At 40.3% G+C, this 18,010-nt stretch overlaps 1 protein-coding gene across 1 annotated transcript in view; it reads right to left on the bottom strand.

Annotated features, from left to right (window-relative positions):
- Positions 1-1,981: 1,981 nt before the first annotated feature.
- The window catches only part of MAP1B (microtubule associated protein 1B), a 77,735-nt gene continuing 61,706 nt past the window's right edge, over positions 1,982-18,010 (bottom strand). The window contains exons 5-7 of the mRNA XM_075078305.1: positions 9,561-16,110; positions 7,158-7,396; positions 1,982-6,452 (exon numbers count right to left, since the gene is read on the bottom strand). Of these exons, the coding sequence (XP_074934406.1) occupies positions 6,297-6,452; positions 7,158-7,396; positions 9,561-16,110 (6,945 nt within the window). The 3' untranslated portion in view covers positions 1,982-6,296. The remainder of the gene's footprint in view (positions 6,453-7,157; positions 7,397-9,560; positions 16,111-18,010) is intronic.

The following is an 18,010-nucleotide window of genomic DNA, read 5'->3' as shown; positions in this document are numbered from 1 at the left end:
CAACATTTTGGCAGTGAAGCTGGCAACGACAGATGCACAGTCAGCCTCCACCCCCACCCTGCCAGCTATTCACACTGGGGCCGGTAATGCTGGAGCTGTTGAACTGCAGAGAAGCAGCTACATCAAGTGGTAAGGATCCATGAGAACCAGCAAACAGAGCTTGTGCAGACTACAGTGCCTGCTGAGTTAGTTCTTTAGTTCTCCACAGTATTTCATTTCTGGTGGAAATGATACTGAACATGCATGACCAGCAAATCCCCCAGCAAGTAGTCTGAAGAAAGAACACACAGCACAACAGAGGACAGTGCCCTGGGGGTTTCATGCTAGTGTGGACTGGTTGTGTTTGTGGGAGATGAAAGTAGGGACCATAGGGGTAGGCAGTGGTCAAAAACTGTGCTGAATGAAGGCATGAACAATGCTTATGCAGCAGAAGTATCGCATGCCCAGAGACACCCTCTAGGAAGCCAAGGATCTTTGCTGCAATGCTGGGAATGAGCTGGATCCATGAGGTGTCACCATGGCTATTACTCAAAAGATCCCTGGACACCTCTTGTCACCCCATCCTAGGAACCATGAAAAGTTATGATTTCCTCCCAACCACAGAACACTAGAAATCAGTACTAGTCTCCAGGTCTAGGATGCCACAAGACAGATCCCTCATTTTAGACAAACCAAAAATGTCTGAGGGACTATTTTCCCATGCCATCTGAAATACTTCATAAGCTGACTGAATTTTTTCATTAACAACACTAGTGGAAATAAAATTTCTCTTCCCCAGCAACTATGTTGAAGACAGGAGCTTTCATCTGGCATCTGGAAGCAGCAAGCCAAGCACTACAGACCAGTCTGGCCTGCCCTTATCCACAGGTACTGTGGATAGTCCCACCTGTGCAAATCCAGAACTTCACCCTGCAACGGCAGGTGAATAATTGGGGTTGAAGCCTCACCTGGTCTGCTTCGCACAATCATTTTTATATGTTTTAAGTAGCATCAGGCTACTCTACCACAATAGCTCAGAAAACCTTGATGTAGACATATGCAGGATTACACTTGGGATACCAGATTTGCAGCAGTTGACTCACCTCATCTGGCCTTCATGTTTCTCTACATCATCATGCTCAGCCCAGTTCAAGCCAAGCAGAGCATTTATCAATGCCACTAGAAGTTACAAATGAAACCTGAGACATGGGAGATGGTTAAGGACCCACGAAAAAGACTGCTGTCTGAGGGTGAAGGAAATCCCACAGGGCCACTCCTCCTTCGGGAGCAAGCACCCCTTGCTCCCTGCTGCCCCAGCCCTTACCTGTTTTCCTGTCATTACCATCTCCCTGAGCTAAAAAGTATAAGCATTGACCACTGCATGTTGCCACAGCAGCCACTGCAGCAGCAAGCAAAATGGCAAAGGCAGAAAGCCTGATCTTACAGCACCCCTTGAACAGCAGTAGAGGAAAAGTCTGATCTTTATAGAGTGAAAAACTAAACTGAGATTCCAGCTTCCCCAGCTGCTCCGTCGCCTCTCTCCGGGATTATGGGGCAGCAGTGGTTGGGAAGAGTCCATGTCCACCGGAGATAAGCTGCACGTTCTTGTTAAACTGCAACACCTTTGGAAAAGACTTTTTTTCCAAACTGGGGTGGGCTCAGTTTGATGTAACTTTATTGGGTATCGTCTCTGACACAGCCCCTTCAACCTGTACTTACTGAAAATGAGGTATTTTCTCATGCTGCTGAGGAATACAGAAATGAGAACAACAAAAAGAAGCCACATTATGGTACATCATGGTAATGTTTTACGCCACAGGAGATAAAAGTAATCTTCTGCATTTATGTTCCAATTTCTAAATAGAGATTGGTTCTTATCTAGCATTTAAATAGTCATTGACCTTTTGAGAAAAAAACTGATACAGTAGGTAATCATGATTGAAGGAAATAAAAAACTTAAAAATACATACATACACAAAGACAAGAAACATGTCAACACCACTTTACCACTTTTGTATTTTATTGTGGAACTGAATTTGTTTCTTTTACATCAAATATCCTCAATGGACGAGGGGATATTGCACACAAATATCATAAAAGCACTACATATTACTTTCACTGGAAACTAATTTTCTACATTAGATATGACTGGATAGAATAGAAGTGATGCAAGATTATAAGACATAATACCATACACAGCTGCAGACTGACACAAACACCATTCAGAACAAGAGAGAGGAGGTGTGTGAGGTGCTTCTCAGCCAACAACAAGACTGTTTCTTTCCATAGTTTGGAAGGTAATGGCTGCATGCAAATGTGTGAAAGCATATTTCAGATTTCCTCTTTTACTGTTGTGATTACAGCCCAGTCTTGAAGAGGTAGCTCCTGCCATCTGGAGCTCCTAGCTAGTCTAGTGCAGAGAAGCTGCTTTTTAAATTCTTCTTGTTTTTTCTTTCTATATTTTTATGCCATTGTTTTATTTAGTTACTTAATTTTTTTAGATTTTTTTGTAAATTCACAACAAACAGACTTTTTTCTTTTTTTTTTTTATTTTAAATAGCAAACATTTTCAAACCAGGTGAATAATATAATTGCATTCTAAGAAATGCTTACCCCTAGTTGCTTTTAGTGGTTTTTTTTCAATTATTAAGTGAAAAGATGAAAGCTTACAGTTTCTTCCAAGTGTAAACATTATTCTTTTTCTAATAAATCCAGACCAACAAAATTACTATTTCTCTCAAAACATTACTGAGCAAGAACCTCTGGCAACAGTTGAACAAAGAGAAGCGTATGACAGAAATGTCCCAAATGCACAGTAAATGCTCTTTGGAGCTGACTTGCTTGTGGTGGGAGGGATTGAAAATTCAATTAACAAATTGATTAAATCTTAGTAAATGAGTACCAGAACTCTCCTAAAATGTGTAGGCTATCGTAGACAATTAAAAAAAACCCCCACACATTCATATACACAGTTATGTCCATTCACCACAGTATGTGAAGTAAGTAAAAAAAAAAAATCAAAAGTGATTTCTATGAAAGATGGGGTGAAAATAGAGGTCAATAAAGTTAGGCCCACCACAGGACTTTGAAAAGGCATGCAAGAGAGGCCCTGTCCAATTTCAGGAGTGGGGTGGGATCTCTAAAGTTAATTCTTCTTTGAATTACATGAAGCAGTACAGTAACAGCATAAAGATCATGACTGGGGATGCTGTTACGGGTAATACCATCATTTAAATGGAGTGTCTTTTACACGCAGATATTGAATCTTTATAATTAATCAATAACAAACCATGCTCCTAGAAATCTATGCTGATCAACAGCACCCATTGTGAAGGTACATGGTACATTTTGATGACTGTTACACTAAACTAATTGTGTAGTTCTAGGACAAGCACAGTTAGATTAGTTCCACAGGCAGGAAAGACATTAAGGGCAAGAGGAGCTAATGGAGGAGTTCATCGCTGTGTTGGACCCAGGTGCTGTTGCCATTTGAGAAGGAATGGATGAAACAGGCATTACAATAGTTCAGAATAGCCAGACCAGGGTTTTAGTATTCTTGTAGCAGCAAAAAAAGCAAATGTACATTTTGAGACCAGCTGTGACTGTCTTCTTCTTATTATTATTATTGTTATTATTTTAAAAGAAAAACAAATGCTTGAGCCATCACAAACTTGCTTGGGGAGACTTAAGACTTGATTCCAATTTCATTTACAGTAGGACCACATAACTGTAACTTCCCTGTTTGTAGTGAAATTGCTGCTGATTCACAGGAGTAAATGGCCTAAGGGAGATTAGTCTCAGAACCACTGCTGTACTTAAAACAGATTTTCTACCAAAGCAGAGATACAAACTGTTTCAGATACTGTCAAAAAATCAGAAAATCTGTTCCCACCCACTAAAAAAATCTGAAATCTGACCTATATAAGAAAGTAGACAAAGCAGAAAGAATTGTAGAAATAGTACAACTATTCTGCCAAACTTTTTGCTTATAACTTTGTAGAATATGCATTACAAAAGCAATTTTAAGTGAATGATTATGAGCCCAGCAAACATGCTTGTTTTCACAATACATTTCCACCTGCCTTTTGTGCCATAGTCATTCTGAGTTATTCTTAACAACTTGAAAGGTATAGCAATAAATAAAACAGCATTACTGGAGATAACTAAAAAAAAGAGAAGACATTAAAAATAAATCAAAACCCCCAACAACTGACAAACAGTAATTCACAGCATTAAATGGGCCTCAGGAGCCCACATTTAAAGGACCCTAAAGCAGTATAAAAAAACCTCTCATAAAAATTAGGAGTGCAAACATATACCTATTAAACAAAAGTATACTAACAACGTAAAACTGAAATAAATTATAAGAAAAGAAAATAAAATGAGGTCATAGTTCACTACATTGTGAAACTTAATACCAGCCATAATGCTGAATCACCCAGACCAGCACATATCTCCATTAGAGAGGCCTTTATGCCTTCTTTAAATTCAGATCTGCAAACCTTCTACAATGTAACAGATTTTTTTAATTGGGGTAAAACTTCTGAGACTAAAAAATCCAAACTCTCTTAAATCACAGAACAGAGATGTTGTTCCTCTGCAAGCAGTCTAGAGAAGAAAAGGAAGGGGGAGAAGCAAGGAAAGGAGAGGAGAGGAAAGAGGAAAAGTGACTTATTTTAGCTTATTGCTTACTCTGGCTTTTTTTGAGATCTTGTGAGGGTTGAGAATGTAGGTTACACCCTTGTAAGTATTAGGCAATCAGCTTTCCAAATCCCATTTTCTGTCATCATCAATAGATTAATTTTATCCCCAGGGCACACTTCCACACCTCTAGCCCCAAAAAAGAATTATCAGTTTACTATTTTCGATAAATTTTACCTCAATATCCATTCTCACTAGAACCTTAAACAACATTATTCACTTATCTTACAAAGCCACTAAAAAAATTGCCTTCACCTGAAAAATTTTTCTTTGCATTTTCCTGTAAATGAAAATGTTTGTTAAAAATTCATCTATTAAAGGTTCACACAGCACTAAAAAAAAGGTTTCTGTACATTTGTTCCCATATTCACTCTTAAATTAAACAAATAGAATAAGGTAAGACAAAGGAAGGTTGAATACTGTACAGGCTTGCAGGTAACCTTTTTCATCATTCTGAAAGTTTCACTAAGTTTTGTAACTCTGATACTGGACACCATTTCAATCGTGCTTCCACAGTACAAAAGAAGCTTTCAAAAAAATGCTCATCTCGCCTTGTTGAGCTGTCCAGGTGCATCAATGAAGCGTTCCCATTACTAATATATGTAATTCATAGCACCAAGCTGTTTGACCAGTCAGAAAGGTTTCTAGTACCACACATGCACACTCACACTTCTTTACTGGTGTAACTATGTACCTACACAGATGTTTTATAAATTTGCTGTCTCAACATTAAAAAATAAGTGCATCAAGTTTCTCTATACATTCAAGTCACTTCCTAAGGCAAATTGTCAACTGTATGTACTCCCGACCGCTTTGGTATTTTGCTTCAGTTAATTGAGAGTGGACATGGGTGTGCAAGCATGTGGACTGGTCAGTTCTGGCTGGAGTGAGTGGACTTTCACTGGGAGCATGCCTTAGACCAACAATTCTGCATGTTGAAAGAAATGTTTTAGACTTCTGGATGGGGTGCAGACTACGTGCATATTTGGCCTATGATTGTTTTGGTATGTCAGTATGCAGAGTTCAAATTAAAGTAGAAAACTGCTGATGAGCATTTAGGTTGTACATCCCTTTCTAGCCACATTCTGTTTCTTTTTATTTTTGAGCTAACTTAATTCTGTAAAAAAAGGATCCCCCTTGCGATAGCTCAGACTGATACAAATTTAAAACTTTCTTTTCATGTGAGAGCATAAGCAGACTGCAGTAAGCGATACATCTATTGCCATGATACTAATGCGGATCTAATTATTGATTACTTTCTCCTCCTACCCCTCTCTCTCTTTCTCTCTCTTTGTGTTTCTTTAGAGGGCAAATGCCTCTACCTGGCAGAAGTCAGTTGGGGTTGCTAGTGCATGGTTTCCAAACGTTCAGCGGAGATGAAACTGGATCTGTATTTTCGCAGTAATTTGAACCCTACTGTGGGAATACTGTTATTTCCCTTAGCAATCAGCAAAGACTGAAAAATATTAGTGACTTGCATCACTGTGACACAGTATAGCATTGGCAGGTATATAGTTCAGCAGTTGAAATAGATGGGTTGAATTTTTAGAAAAGGTGTTTTCAAACTGAAGAATTTCTGGAAACAAAGTTTAATCTTGTGTTGTATGCTCTCGTTCTTACAGTTCAATCTTGCATGCAGGAAAAGATTCATCTTGCATAACAACAGTGCTGCTGCTTGCCAAAACCATGATGTTGAGGTCCTGCTGTTTCTCATGGGTCTCTTGGTACCATTCCCTCATCACTTCTGAGTCATGGGTTGGGATTAAGGTCACCTGCAACACAAAACAGGAGAAGTGCTGAGGAATGGATAACAGAAACACCTGCTAAGAAGAACGCCTTTGTCAGAAGCCCCAGCCAACAAGTATGTTTCCCTTTTGGAAAGAGCGGGTCTCTATGCAATAAGTACTTGAATAAATGGACAGATAAAAGGAAACAAATAAACACATAGATAAGGCAAAATGACTGCAAAGAAGAAGTTTATCATAGTAAAACCTTGGTTTTGTAAAAGTGTGGAGAAGCAGCAGTCTGTAGTTGCACTGATAGCTTTTCAGATTATGAACAAATATTTTGTTTACTTATTGTTCATGATGGAAAGGCACATGTGGTTTCTAAGTGTACGTGATTACCGTATAAGCCACGAAGCATACACTTTTCTTTCCTACTTACAAACTGCAATGTTTCCAAACTTGGATCATATATGGTATAGATGAAACAAGCCAAATGGCTCTGTAAACCAGCTCCCAACTATTTTATTCACCGTGAACAGGTCTGAAGGGCCAGAAATGGGGGAGCGGCTGAGTGTGGTGCAGCTCTGTGCTTCACTCAGGTGTCCTCTTACGTCATCAGTGAAACGAGGTGCCTGCCTGGGGACCCCATTCCCTGGCAGCCACGGTCCACTCCAGAGGTGCTCTGGCTTCCCATAGTTGCTTCCCAGAGAAGGTTAAATTTCCAGGCAGAGATACTAATGAAGATCCTACCTGCATGTTACTCTCCCACTGCGCCTTGCCCTCCAGCAGGGAGTCCAGAACCGCCCTGCTTGGCTCCTCGGCTGCAGAATCGTTCCCGCTCACCACGTAGTAGGATGACCGCACCCTCTTGAAAAACTCAACATCGACGTTCTTGCTATTGCTGTGGTTGGGAATGTACACCAGATCCAAATAGACCGGAGGTCCTGGAGGCACTGCTGTACATTTTGCCACCTTAGTATTCCCAGGTCCTTTGGTAATCAAATAACAAAAAAATATATCACAGGATTGCTAAAAACATGCATTTACTAATTACTGTTATAACTGCTGAGGTGAGATATGTCCAACCATGGCATTACGCTCCTACGTCCTAATGACATGTTCCAGCTTTGTTATATCTGGATTACAATTATAATGGGAGGAAAAACTTGAATAACTTTAAGTATATAATACAATAAAAACTGACTACGGCGTAAAGAAAAATTGACTGAACCTTTCCCAGTAATATACTACTAACATCCAACAATTACTACACAGAGCTGTGATTACTGAATTACCAGACAATAAATGATGTGGTTATTTTCCAGGTTAAGAAGTACGGCTTTTCAAAAGTCTTTGGTATGCACGATTATAAAACCTAGGGTCACACAGCGAGCCATGCAGATCTGAAGCAGTCCTGAGATTTGGGGTATCAACACGTAGCAAGACGTGGTAGCTGTTGATATACTCAGACTGCTTTACAGGTGCATCAGGAAGCTACTACACTTGAGCAGAAAGAGGGTGAAAGAGGAACGTGGCAGGACACAGAAACTTGTAAAGCAGTTACTTCAGGGAACTGAGAACAAGTTTTTATTTGCCTGCTGGATCCTTATTTCATACACAAATTAGCCACTTATCACAAAAAGTAGGGCAAAGCATGTTTTTGCTGCCGTACTTGTTCTAAGAAGAGCTTCATCCAAAACAAAGTTTGAAGTTTAAACACTCATATTAAAAATACTACCCAAAAAACCCAAGCAGCTTTTGCTACACACTGGATCATGGTATAACTGAAAATTAGGATCCAACAAGTAATTTTATCCATACGATCACCGTTTATGTTCTATTAGTTTTCTCATGTTATTATAGAAGATGAAGCTTAGGAAACAATTAGCTGAGCAATACGCTCTATTTAGGGTCACATACTGTAAGGCCAGCAGAGTCCATTACATTTGTCTAGCATGTTCTGCTATTCATCATAGGACAATATGACAAATAAGCATCATTATTTGATAAGATTTCCTGAATAAGAGAGTTTTTACTATTGGCTATGTTACAGAATCTCTTATAACCATTTATCATAAAAAATCTATGATATATCTTTCTGAATTGTGGATACCAACACTGGATAAAATATTAGATGTCACATTTTAAACTTAAAAGCCATTATCAAACAGAGCTTTGCCTTCTGCTCTGGCATATACCTGAGAAGTATGCTTTAAGGTATTAGAATCTCATACAGAGCTAAAGTGTGGGAGAAACGTACAGCATGAGGAACTATATTGTTGCTTTGAAATGCATCTACTAACAGAGATATGCAAACAATGATGAAAAAAATAAACAGTGAACCACTTAAAATGGGGAAGCTAAAGACAGTTGAATGCTGGTTGGTTTGTACTGAATGCTAGACCTGCTCCTTGTAAAAAAACTTTCAACAGAACATCAGTCCTGACAACAGCAAAATCAAAGTATCCCCCAAATGCTTTCTAACAAGCTCTGCTGGAAACAACAGATTAGCACAATGCCTCCCTCAGTAATCCAATCCATATTTTATTACTACTTAGAATACACAAGAGTCATTCAAAATGACATTAACTTCTGTATGTTTAGTCACCACTGATGGCATAAGACTGTAACTGGATTATGTGGTGTATATGCTTAGTTCACTGAAAGTGCTCTCAGTACTGTTACAATTTTTTAAAAATACTCCTTTTAAAATTAATCCAGCAAAGTAATGAGCATCCAATGGCTGACAGTACCTTTGCCTCACACATTATTAATTTGCATTAATTTATGTTAAGACAATCATGCCTACTTGTTTCTTACAATGAATAAAGTGGTTCACTTTGCACTTCACTTGTGAAAGTGGTACTTCTAATTCTACTTGTTGGTTAACAGTTTAGACAGCTAGTGTTAAGTTCTTTATATTTTATGTACTCTCTCAGCAAATTGACACATCAAGTTTCTCATAGCACAAAAGTTAGATTAGTGAAATTCATGCATTTAAATGTGGCCTTTACATGCTGGATTTATATTTAAAACCTGGACTTCCTTTGGGTATTTGCTACAAACCACATTGTCAGCTGATATAAAGGCAAACTAAATTCACTGCAACAACTAAGAAAATCTTAACACTAGGGAACTGCTATCTGTCTTTACCTGTGGTTGCAGTCTTTGCTGACTTGGATGTTGTTGTATTTGCTGCATTCTTGGTGTCCTTATCTTTCTCTTCCGCTCGAGACTTTACTTCTGGATTAGGGATATTTTTGGTTGCCTTCTCTACAGATTCCTTCTTTTTTGGAGAAGCTGTTTTGGAAATTTTGTCTAAAGATTCTTTTATAGCTGGCTTTGGTGAAGCCACTTGTTTTGATTTACCATCACTTTTTTTAACAGGAGAAGATGACTTGGTCTTAGTACCCTGCTTTTTTGTCTTTGTCTTTTCTTTGAGGTCCTTCTTCAAAGGTTTACCTAAATTCTGATCAACAGGCAGAGCCTCTGGATCAACCATGGAAACATCAGGGTGCCTAGGGGAAGGGCTGCGATCCTGCATTGGAACAGGTGGCGGGTCAATGTGTTTGTATGTAACTGTCTTGTCCGTTGGAATGGTTTCTGACTCATCTTCTGAGTCAATGTTAGCATCTGCAGTGATAGAAGGACACTCCTCTGTCTCTGGGGGAACATCCGAATCAGTCTGAGATGGGGCAGACTCACTCACGGACGTGGGAGGAGTTTCATCACATTGCCGCCCTTGCTGCTTTCCCCCAGAAGGTGGCTGAGCTCCCCCAGATTGAGTTAATGGCTTCTCTTGATCTTGAGACTGTTCTTCACTTGCAAACCACTCAAGGGGGTTTGGGTTGATAAATGAGGGTGAAAGTTCAGTTTTGGGATGTTTATATTCGCAGGAGGACACAAGGCATAAGTCAACATCTTGACGGGATTCTGCTAATGATTTTCCTGGAGTGAAATGTGCACTTGCTTCATAGGAATAGCTGGTAGCTTCAGGTGACCTAGTGGCTCTCCCAGTTGTCTCAAATGAGTAGTCTGTGGCTTCAGGTGAACTGGAGGCTTTCCCAGCTGACTCATAGGAGTAAGCCATGGCCTCTGGTGACCTGGTGGGTCTCCCAGTTGTCTCACAGCAGTAGCTAATGGCTTCTGGTGACTTAGTAGCTTTCCCTGTTGTCTCATAGGAGTAATCCATAGTATCCAGTGGTCTGGTAGCTTTCCCAGTTCTCTCATAGGAATAATCTGGGGCCTCAGGTGACCTGGTGGTTTTCCCTGTTGTCTCATAGGAATAATCTGTGGCCCCTGGTGACCTGGTGGTTTTCCCTGTTATCTCATAGGAATAATCTGTGTCCCCAGGTGACCTGGTGGTTTTCCCTGTTGTCTCATAGGAATAATCTGTGGCCCCTGGTGACCTGGTGGTTTTCCCTGTTATCTCATAGGAATAATCTGTGGCCTCAGGTGACCTCGTAGTTTTCCCGGTTGTGTCATAGGAATAATCTGTGGCCTCAGGCGATCTAGTAGATTTTCCAACTGTCTCACAGGAGTAGCTAATACCCTCTGGTGATCTAGTAGTTTTCTCTGTGGCCTCATAAGAGTAACTAAGTTCTTCTGGTGACCTGCTGCTTTTATCTGAATCTTCTTTTTCTGGGCTGAGTAAAGGTTCTGGACTGTGCTTTGCTAGGGATTCCTGATAACCAAATGCTTTGACAGAGGACACATGCAGTGACAATGAAGGTGTTTGACTAGCTGATGCTGCTTCTGTGATTGCAGGAGGTGAATCTGGAAAACTAGGAGAGTACAGAGGAGAAGATTCCCTTGGAGTTAGTGGAGATAAGTCAGACTTTGGTGACAGCTTTTCTCCTAGGCTCTGGACCTTTTCTGAAGTAATAGAAGAATGTAGTGACATATCTCTGGGTGGAACAGCCCCTGTAAATGTTTCCTCTGGCATTGGTGAAGTTACCTGGGAAGGTGTATGAGCTGATGAAGTTGAGGATGAAGCTTCAATTTGAGAAACTGAAATAATTTCTGAAATATCTTTCTCCTGAGACTGCTCCATAGGGGAAATCCTCTGTGCAAAAGTAGGCTCCTGTACATCTGAAGGACTATAATCTACTTCTGTTGGTCCATTTTCAGATATATGGTGTATACTGGTGCCTACAGTAGGATATTCTGGAGATTGCCTACTAAAGTCCATTGCTAAAGACTGTTCCGGGGACTCCTGACTGAATTCTACTGACATAGTTGACTGCTCAGGAGACCTGTGATCATGCACTGGTGTTCTTGCCTTTGCGGTTTTAGGTGAGAAATCTGGTGGAGAAATTGACATGGGCCTTGGGCACTCTTCCTTAGATGGAGACATTTCTGTTTCCTGAAAAGTTGTTGGTGTTTGTACAACAGACACTGAAAGGGAATCATCAACTTCAGTAGAGTGGGGAGATCCAACCTCAGCATGCAAAGAAGGAGATACATCATCAGTAGTTGGTTCTGGAAATGAACTAGTAGCAACAGATGCTGTAGAGACAGAAGCTACTCCCTCTATATGGGAATAGGTGTCTTCTGCTACAACCTCATCAACAGGAGTTGCAGACTTGTCAGAAACAGTGCCTTCAGAAATTGACATTTTGGTATCTTCTTTTAAAGAACCGAACTGACTGATATCTATTTGAGTAGGTGAGAGATCACCTCCTAATTTCCGCTCATCCAAGACGAGTGAAGACTGGGAGCTGCTGGGTTCTGTATCCTCCATTTTCCTTTCTAGGCTGAAGCCTTCCTTAGTTACCATGAACTCCATGCTTTTTTCATCTTGTTTTTCTTGGAAAAGGCCTACAGAGCTGGCTTCAGAAGCTGGGCTCATCTGAACCGGTGATTTTTCTTTTTCAGATGTCCCCTCAGATGGACTTCCATAATCTCTAGTGGGAGACTTTAAATCAGCACTCAAAAATGTGTCATAAGTGGTCTCTGAACCTATCAGTGGTGGACTCCGTAGAGGTGAGAGAACCTTTTCAATAGGAGATTCTGAATCTGGCACAGGCTCATCCATAGGGCTTATTCTGGGTTTTGGAGACTCATCTTTGACTTCACTGAATTCAAAGCTAACAGGAGCTTCTGTCGACTTTTCACTGGTTTCAGAGGGAAGCTGACTGGACTTTTCATCAGTGGGAGACTGATAATAAGGTGTGTGGCCAGCACTACCAGCAGCAGACTGTGAGGGCGATGCTACTTCTAATGTTTTATCTTCTGGGCTTGCACAGCGCTCTTCAGCAACTTCTTGATGTACATCAGGCAATGTAGCAACGGGGACAGGCTCTGATGAGACCTTGATCTCATTGGGAGTGAGTGAAAAGTTCACACTACGTTCACTCAGTGGTGTTTTGGCAACAGGTGACAGAGGGGACAAACTGTCAGCTGGACTCTTGGCTGGACTGTGTTTTCCACCATCATCTTGATAGGGTTCCTTGATGTCTAATTTGGCAGTGCCTTGGACTTCACTTTCTTTTTGCCGGTATACATCTTGGAACGCAGATTTGCAGAATTTGTCTTCCTCTAATGAAGAAGGCGGTGAAATGGTGGAAGCTGAGGCATTATAGTCCTTACCTTCTGTGGCCTCTGTTTTGGATCCTTCAGATAATCCATTAAAAGCATCTGGAAATGGAGAAAGTTTAGGTCTGCCAAACTCTTGAGAGTACAGGGATGTCTCATACTTGGTAATGTTCACATACTCTTGAGAGGGTGACTCACTTTCCTCATTGTTAGTTTCATCACTCATGACATCCCGGGGTGTCGACATTTCATCCATTGGAGTTGGTTCACTGGATATTTCAATGGTAGACTGTGTGTAACCTGAAGTAGCAGTGAATTCCTCAGGTTGATCTTCTCTATTTTCTTCATCAGAAACAGTGGCTTCACTTTCTGAACCACCAGGTAATGTCTCATCATGGATAGAAGAGGCTGGTTCAACTGCTGGAGACTGAGGCTCTGAGCGCTTTGTTGGCGTAATTATGAGTAGGCCATATTTATCTTCAACTTCACCAGCTTCTTCAGCTTTGTCTACCACAGCCATCACATAATCTTCTTCAGCTTCTATTTTTTCAGTTTCCTCTTCATCTCTGATGTCTTCTGCTTTGTCTTCCTCATCTTCTTCAGTTTCTTCAGTTTCTGCCTTTTCTATTGCTTCTTCCCTGTCTTCCTCAGCCCGTTCATCTGATGCCTCATAATCCGCCTTTTCAATATACTTTTCATCTCTAATGTTAGCATCTGCTCCAGCCATTATTTCTCCCGAGGTCTCTTCAGTTTTTCTTGGTTCCTCCATATATGGTTTTGTGGTGTCCAGTGGTGTCTTTTCTTCTTCATCTTCACCTCGTTCTTCGGCTTCTTCTGTCTCTGCCTTTTCCTCATAATCTCCTGCTTCAGATGATTCTTCTAAGCCAGTTCCCTCATCTTCAAACTTTTCATTGTCATCAACCCTGTGCTTTCCCACAGGTTCCAATTCTTCGGGTGTCTGTTCACATTCACCCTCAGCCTCTGTGGTAGTTATGCCTTCATCAGAAGACTCAGCAGGTCCTTCATTATCTAATTTTTCTTTTTGTACTTCAAAGGCCTCTTTTTGTACTGTGCCAGTGAGTTTCAGTTCATCCTCTATAAGAGAGGCTTGAGGTTTTGTTTCTTTTATTGTTTCTACTTCTTCAGCTTTTAATTCTTCAAAATCCTTTGTTAAATCCTCTGGTGAAGACATAAGGGATCTCTCCGCTTCAAGTTCATTTCCACTGCCTGTAATTTCTGCAGCTGCCACAGCTGCTACTGTTGTGGCAGCGACTCCAGCTGCTGCAAGGACAGCTTGTGTCCCACTGACTTTGATCTCCTTCTTCACAGTCTTAACTTTTCCTTTTTCTTTTGGCTTTCCAGCAGGTACAGCTTCTTTTTTAGCAGGTTCCTCCTTCTTCTGTGATTTAGGCTTTGCTGCTGGCTTTTTGGCTTCAGTTGAAGGAGTAGCTGTCTTCTTTGTTTCTTTAGGAACCTTTTTTGTGTCCTTTTTGGCTTCTTTTTCTTCCCTCTTAATTTCCTTCTTCTCTTCTTTTTTAGCTTCTTTTTTAGCTTCCTTTGGTGGAGCTTCTTTCTTTACTTCCTTCTTAGTTTCCTTCTTCTCTTCCTTTTTCACCTCTTTTTTAACTTCTTTCTTGGTCTCTTCTTTTTTGGGTTTTTCCTCTTTTTTGGTGGGTGTTTTCTCCTCTTTTTTAGAAACGTCTTTCTTTGGTTTTTCTTTTTCCTCTTTCTTTTCTTCAGGTTTTGCTTTGACTTCCTTTTTCGCTGGCTTCTCCTTCGACATTTTTGGTTTTACATCTGTAGTTTGTTTTTCAGGAGTTTCAGATTTTACTAATTGCTCTTCTTTACTTGTTATGTCTTTTTCTGCCACTACAGGTTTGGTCTCCAGTTTTGCGGGTTTCTCTTTTTTAACTGGAACTTTTTCTTTGCTTTCCAACTTCTGAGGCTTTTCCGGTGCTGGACTAGGCTTCACAGGCTCTGGTGTTTCTTCTTTAGATTCTTTTCTGACAGGCTTGCTTGGTGGTGTCTTTGCAGCAGGCTTGAGACTCTCCTTGCTGTCGGTTCGTTGTTTCAACTTGGCTTGTTTCACAGCTGGACTAGCAATGTTCCCAGTTAGGTCTTTTTGCGTAACCATTGGTTGTTTAAGGAAGTCTAAGTGTTTGAGTTTTTCTAGTCCTTCTAGTATACTATATTGAGTGCTGTTTCCAGGAAACAGAACTCGGATTATTTTTTCTGCAGGATTAGCTGGATGCCACACAATCAGGGATGAGACAGAGGTGAAGTAGGATAATGGAATGTCTAGTTCTTGGCCATTTGGTAGCAGGAATTCGGCTTTATCTTTGTTAGTACCGCTCCACTGCTGCATAAAATATTGCATCTCTTTGCTGTTTTTGACAGGATTAAGTACATACATCTCAAGCTTGCCTACTCCCATTTTCTGAAATAAAATGATGGGGTCAATGGTATTTCCCATATTTCTGAAAAGAGGTTCTGGTTTCATAGACAATTTATTTAAGTACTGGAGAGTAAAACAAGCTTCTTCTACACTCCTTTTTACCCTAAAGCTAGGATCCATGTTCTTCAGGTTCTCAGGTACATTAAGGAATACAACTCCTAAATCAGGTGAGATCAGATTTTTCATCCAGTCACTGTTGGTAGTAGACCCTTGGGACTGTTCCTCTTCTAATTCGGCTATCTTTCGCTGAAGCATGCTATTGATTCCTGGCAGGTTGTCATCTCCGATGTGAGTAAGCAGAATGGAATCTACCCTGTCCAAGTGCCGGATAAGTTTCCAAAAGCAAGATTTTCTTTCAGATCCTCCATTGATAAGCATGTTGAATCCATTTACTGCAAACAATGCAGAGTCCCCTCTTCCCCCCGGGAAAATATAACAGCAGGGTTTGGAGAGTTTCAAGAAGCCTCCTGAAGTTGGAGGTTCCAAAATGTCAAAAGGTGATGGCACTTCTACTGATTCTGACAGATACTCTGTGAATTCAGAGAGTCCTTCCATTTCAGGCAATATGGAAGCTGAGTTGAGTTTAATGTTAATAAAGTCTTGAAGGTTGTGTCTGTCAAGGTTGGAATTTTTCCAGTCCCCTTCCTCAGGGCAGAAAAGAGTTAGGCTGGCTTTGTTGGCAGGATGGGTGGTGCTTAATAATTCACCAATCTAGGGTTGCAAAACAAGAACACAAGAAGATGCATGTAAATTCATTTTTAATGACAACTGATGTCAGAACATAATATTTCCTGATCAGATAGATAGATAAAACAGTTTTCATTTGATTCTGCACTGGTGAGTACCTGTCCTAGAAGCTAAAGGGACCTGTTCCATAATTAGTTTATTACTGTGTTTTTATTAAATACAATGAAGGACTTTATTCCTGGTCCCTATTGCCCAAAGGACGACAATACCCCAAGGTTCCCCCTTCTTTCCTCCATCCTTTATAGGGCGATGGTAGGAGCTTATATACTGAGAGGGTATGAGGGCTATAAGGCTAACGCTGCCGGAGCTGCCACTATCTCTACCATTGGGTCATGAGTCTCCCTACTGCCCCAGTCCATCCAGAAAAGCCAGCCAAATATCTAAGGGACAAAGCTCATCATATTAACAGGCAGAAAGTAACTTCAATCCAGAGGAGGCCAGCATCCTCCCAGGGGCAGCCACCTTCCTTTCTCCTCACGGGATATATTCCACCACAACATTGTTACTGCAGTTCTTTCTGCAGGCTGATTCCTGAAAAGCCAACACCGCTCCCAGATCAGCACAACGGACTGCAGGAGAGTTTTCCAGAACACTAAGAAATAAATTGTTGCTTAAGAAATGCAGACAGCTACAAGTTTTATATTTCTGAGAGTGTGAGGGACAGCGCTAAAGAAAGAGCCAGAAAAAAAAAGAGTTAGGGTTAAAAATCTCTTGTCATTATTTTGATTTTAAACTCATGGACCACAAAAGTTGAAATCTGGAATAACTCCATCAATTTTGACAGTATTTGATAACATTCTAGTACCAAAACCAGCTGCTGAAATAAAGGCCCAGAAAACAATAAGTTTTATGCCATAGTATCAAGACCTGTTGTTCTATTCCAGTCTGAACTAAAAAAGAATATTTGGTGGTCCCAGATTAGTAAACAAACAAACATTTAAAAGTATGACATCTTTTATACCTTCTCCCAGTTGCACAGATAATTTCATTTGACTTTTTTTCTCCTTTTTACTGACAATTAGGTTAAATGTAGCCCATTTCTGTTCTATTTGTTCTTAACAAAGGGACACCAAATTATGTAAACTTCCCCTTTAAAGAATTTAATTCAGACATAAAATGTCAGTGCAAAATATGCCAGCACATCATCATTGAAAATGCCACAACCTTCTTTGCAGAGACTTAGCTGTCAGTACAAGCTGTAAGAACAGTTTTCATAAAGATGATATAGATTATTCTACAGCTGAATGATCTGCAAGTCTCAGACCACAACCTGAATCAGCGGAAGAAATTAATGTATAAAAAATGAATGATGTTTGATCGCATTAGATCTCTTTGGGCCTCCATGTGTGTATGTCTCACTTCCTTTCTTCGTGTTACATAATTTATTTTCAGCATTTACCAAAAATAAAACTCAACAAAGACGCAGTGGCTGCTATCCAAAGGAAAATTATCCAACCAATACCTAAATAAAGCAGAAAATAAATATTTTCTATCTTCCTTTGTCAGCCTTACTTAGTATCCAAATCATTTGACAGGAGTATAAATAAATCTCACCCATATGCCAGACATAGCTCTGTCTGAAAAGGGACAAAGGAAAAAACAAAGAAAAAAAAATAGGAGAAGAGGCTGAAAAGGCTGAAAGATAAGGAAAATAGGAGAACCATTCCTGTCTTTTATTGCAGAAATAAAAAAAAGAGGGGCAGCACAGACCACATCTCTGAAATGGATTTAGGATCTCAAGTGTACTCCTTATGCTGTGTCTCTGACCAGGGCTGAAAACACATTATTAGAAAGAGACAAAAGTGTTAAAAGATCACTTTCTCTGGATGACTAAATCCAAGTCTGTTGCATAGATAAGGCGATA

Source organism: Phalacrocorax aristotelis, chromosome Z (genome assembly GCF_949628215.1).
Source record: "Phalacrocorax aristotelis chromosome Z, bGulAri2.1, whole genome shotgun sequence".
In the NCBI taxonomy this organism is placed as follows: Eukaryota; Metazoa; Chordata; class Aves; order Suliformes; family Phalacrocoracidae; genus Phalacrocorax; species Phalacrocorax aristotelis.
The sequence above is the reverse complement of the archived record's forward strand: the minus strand, read 5'-3'. Positions and strand labels throughout refer to the sequence as shown.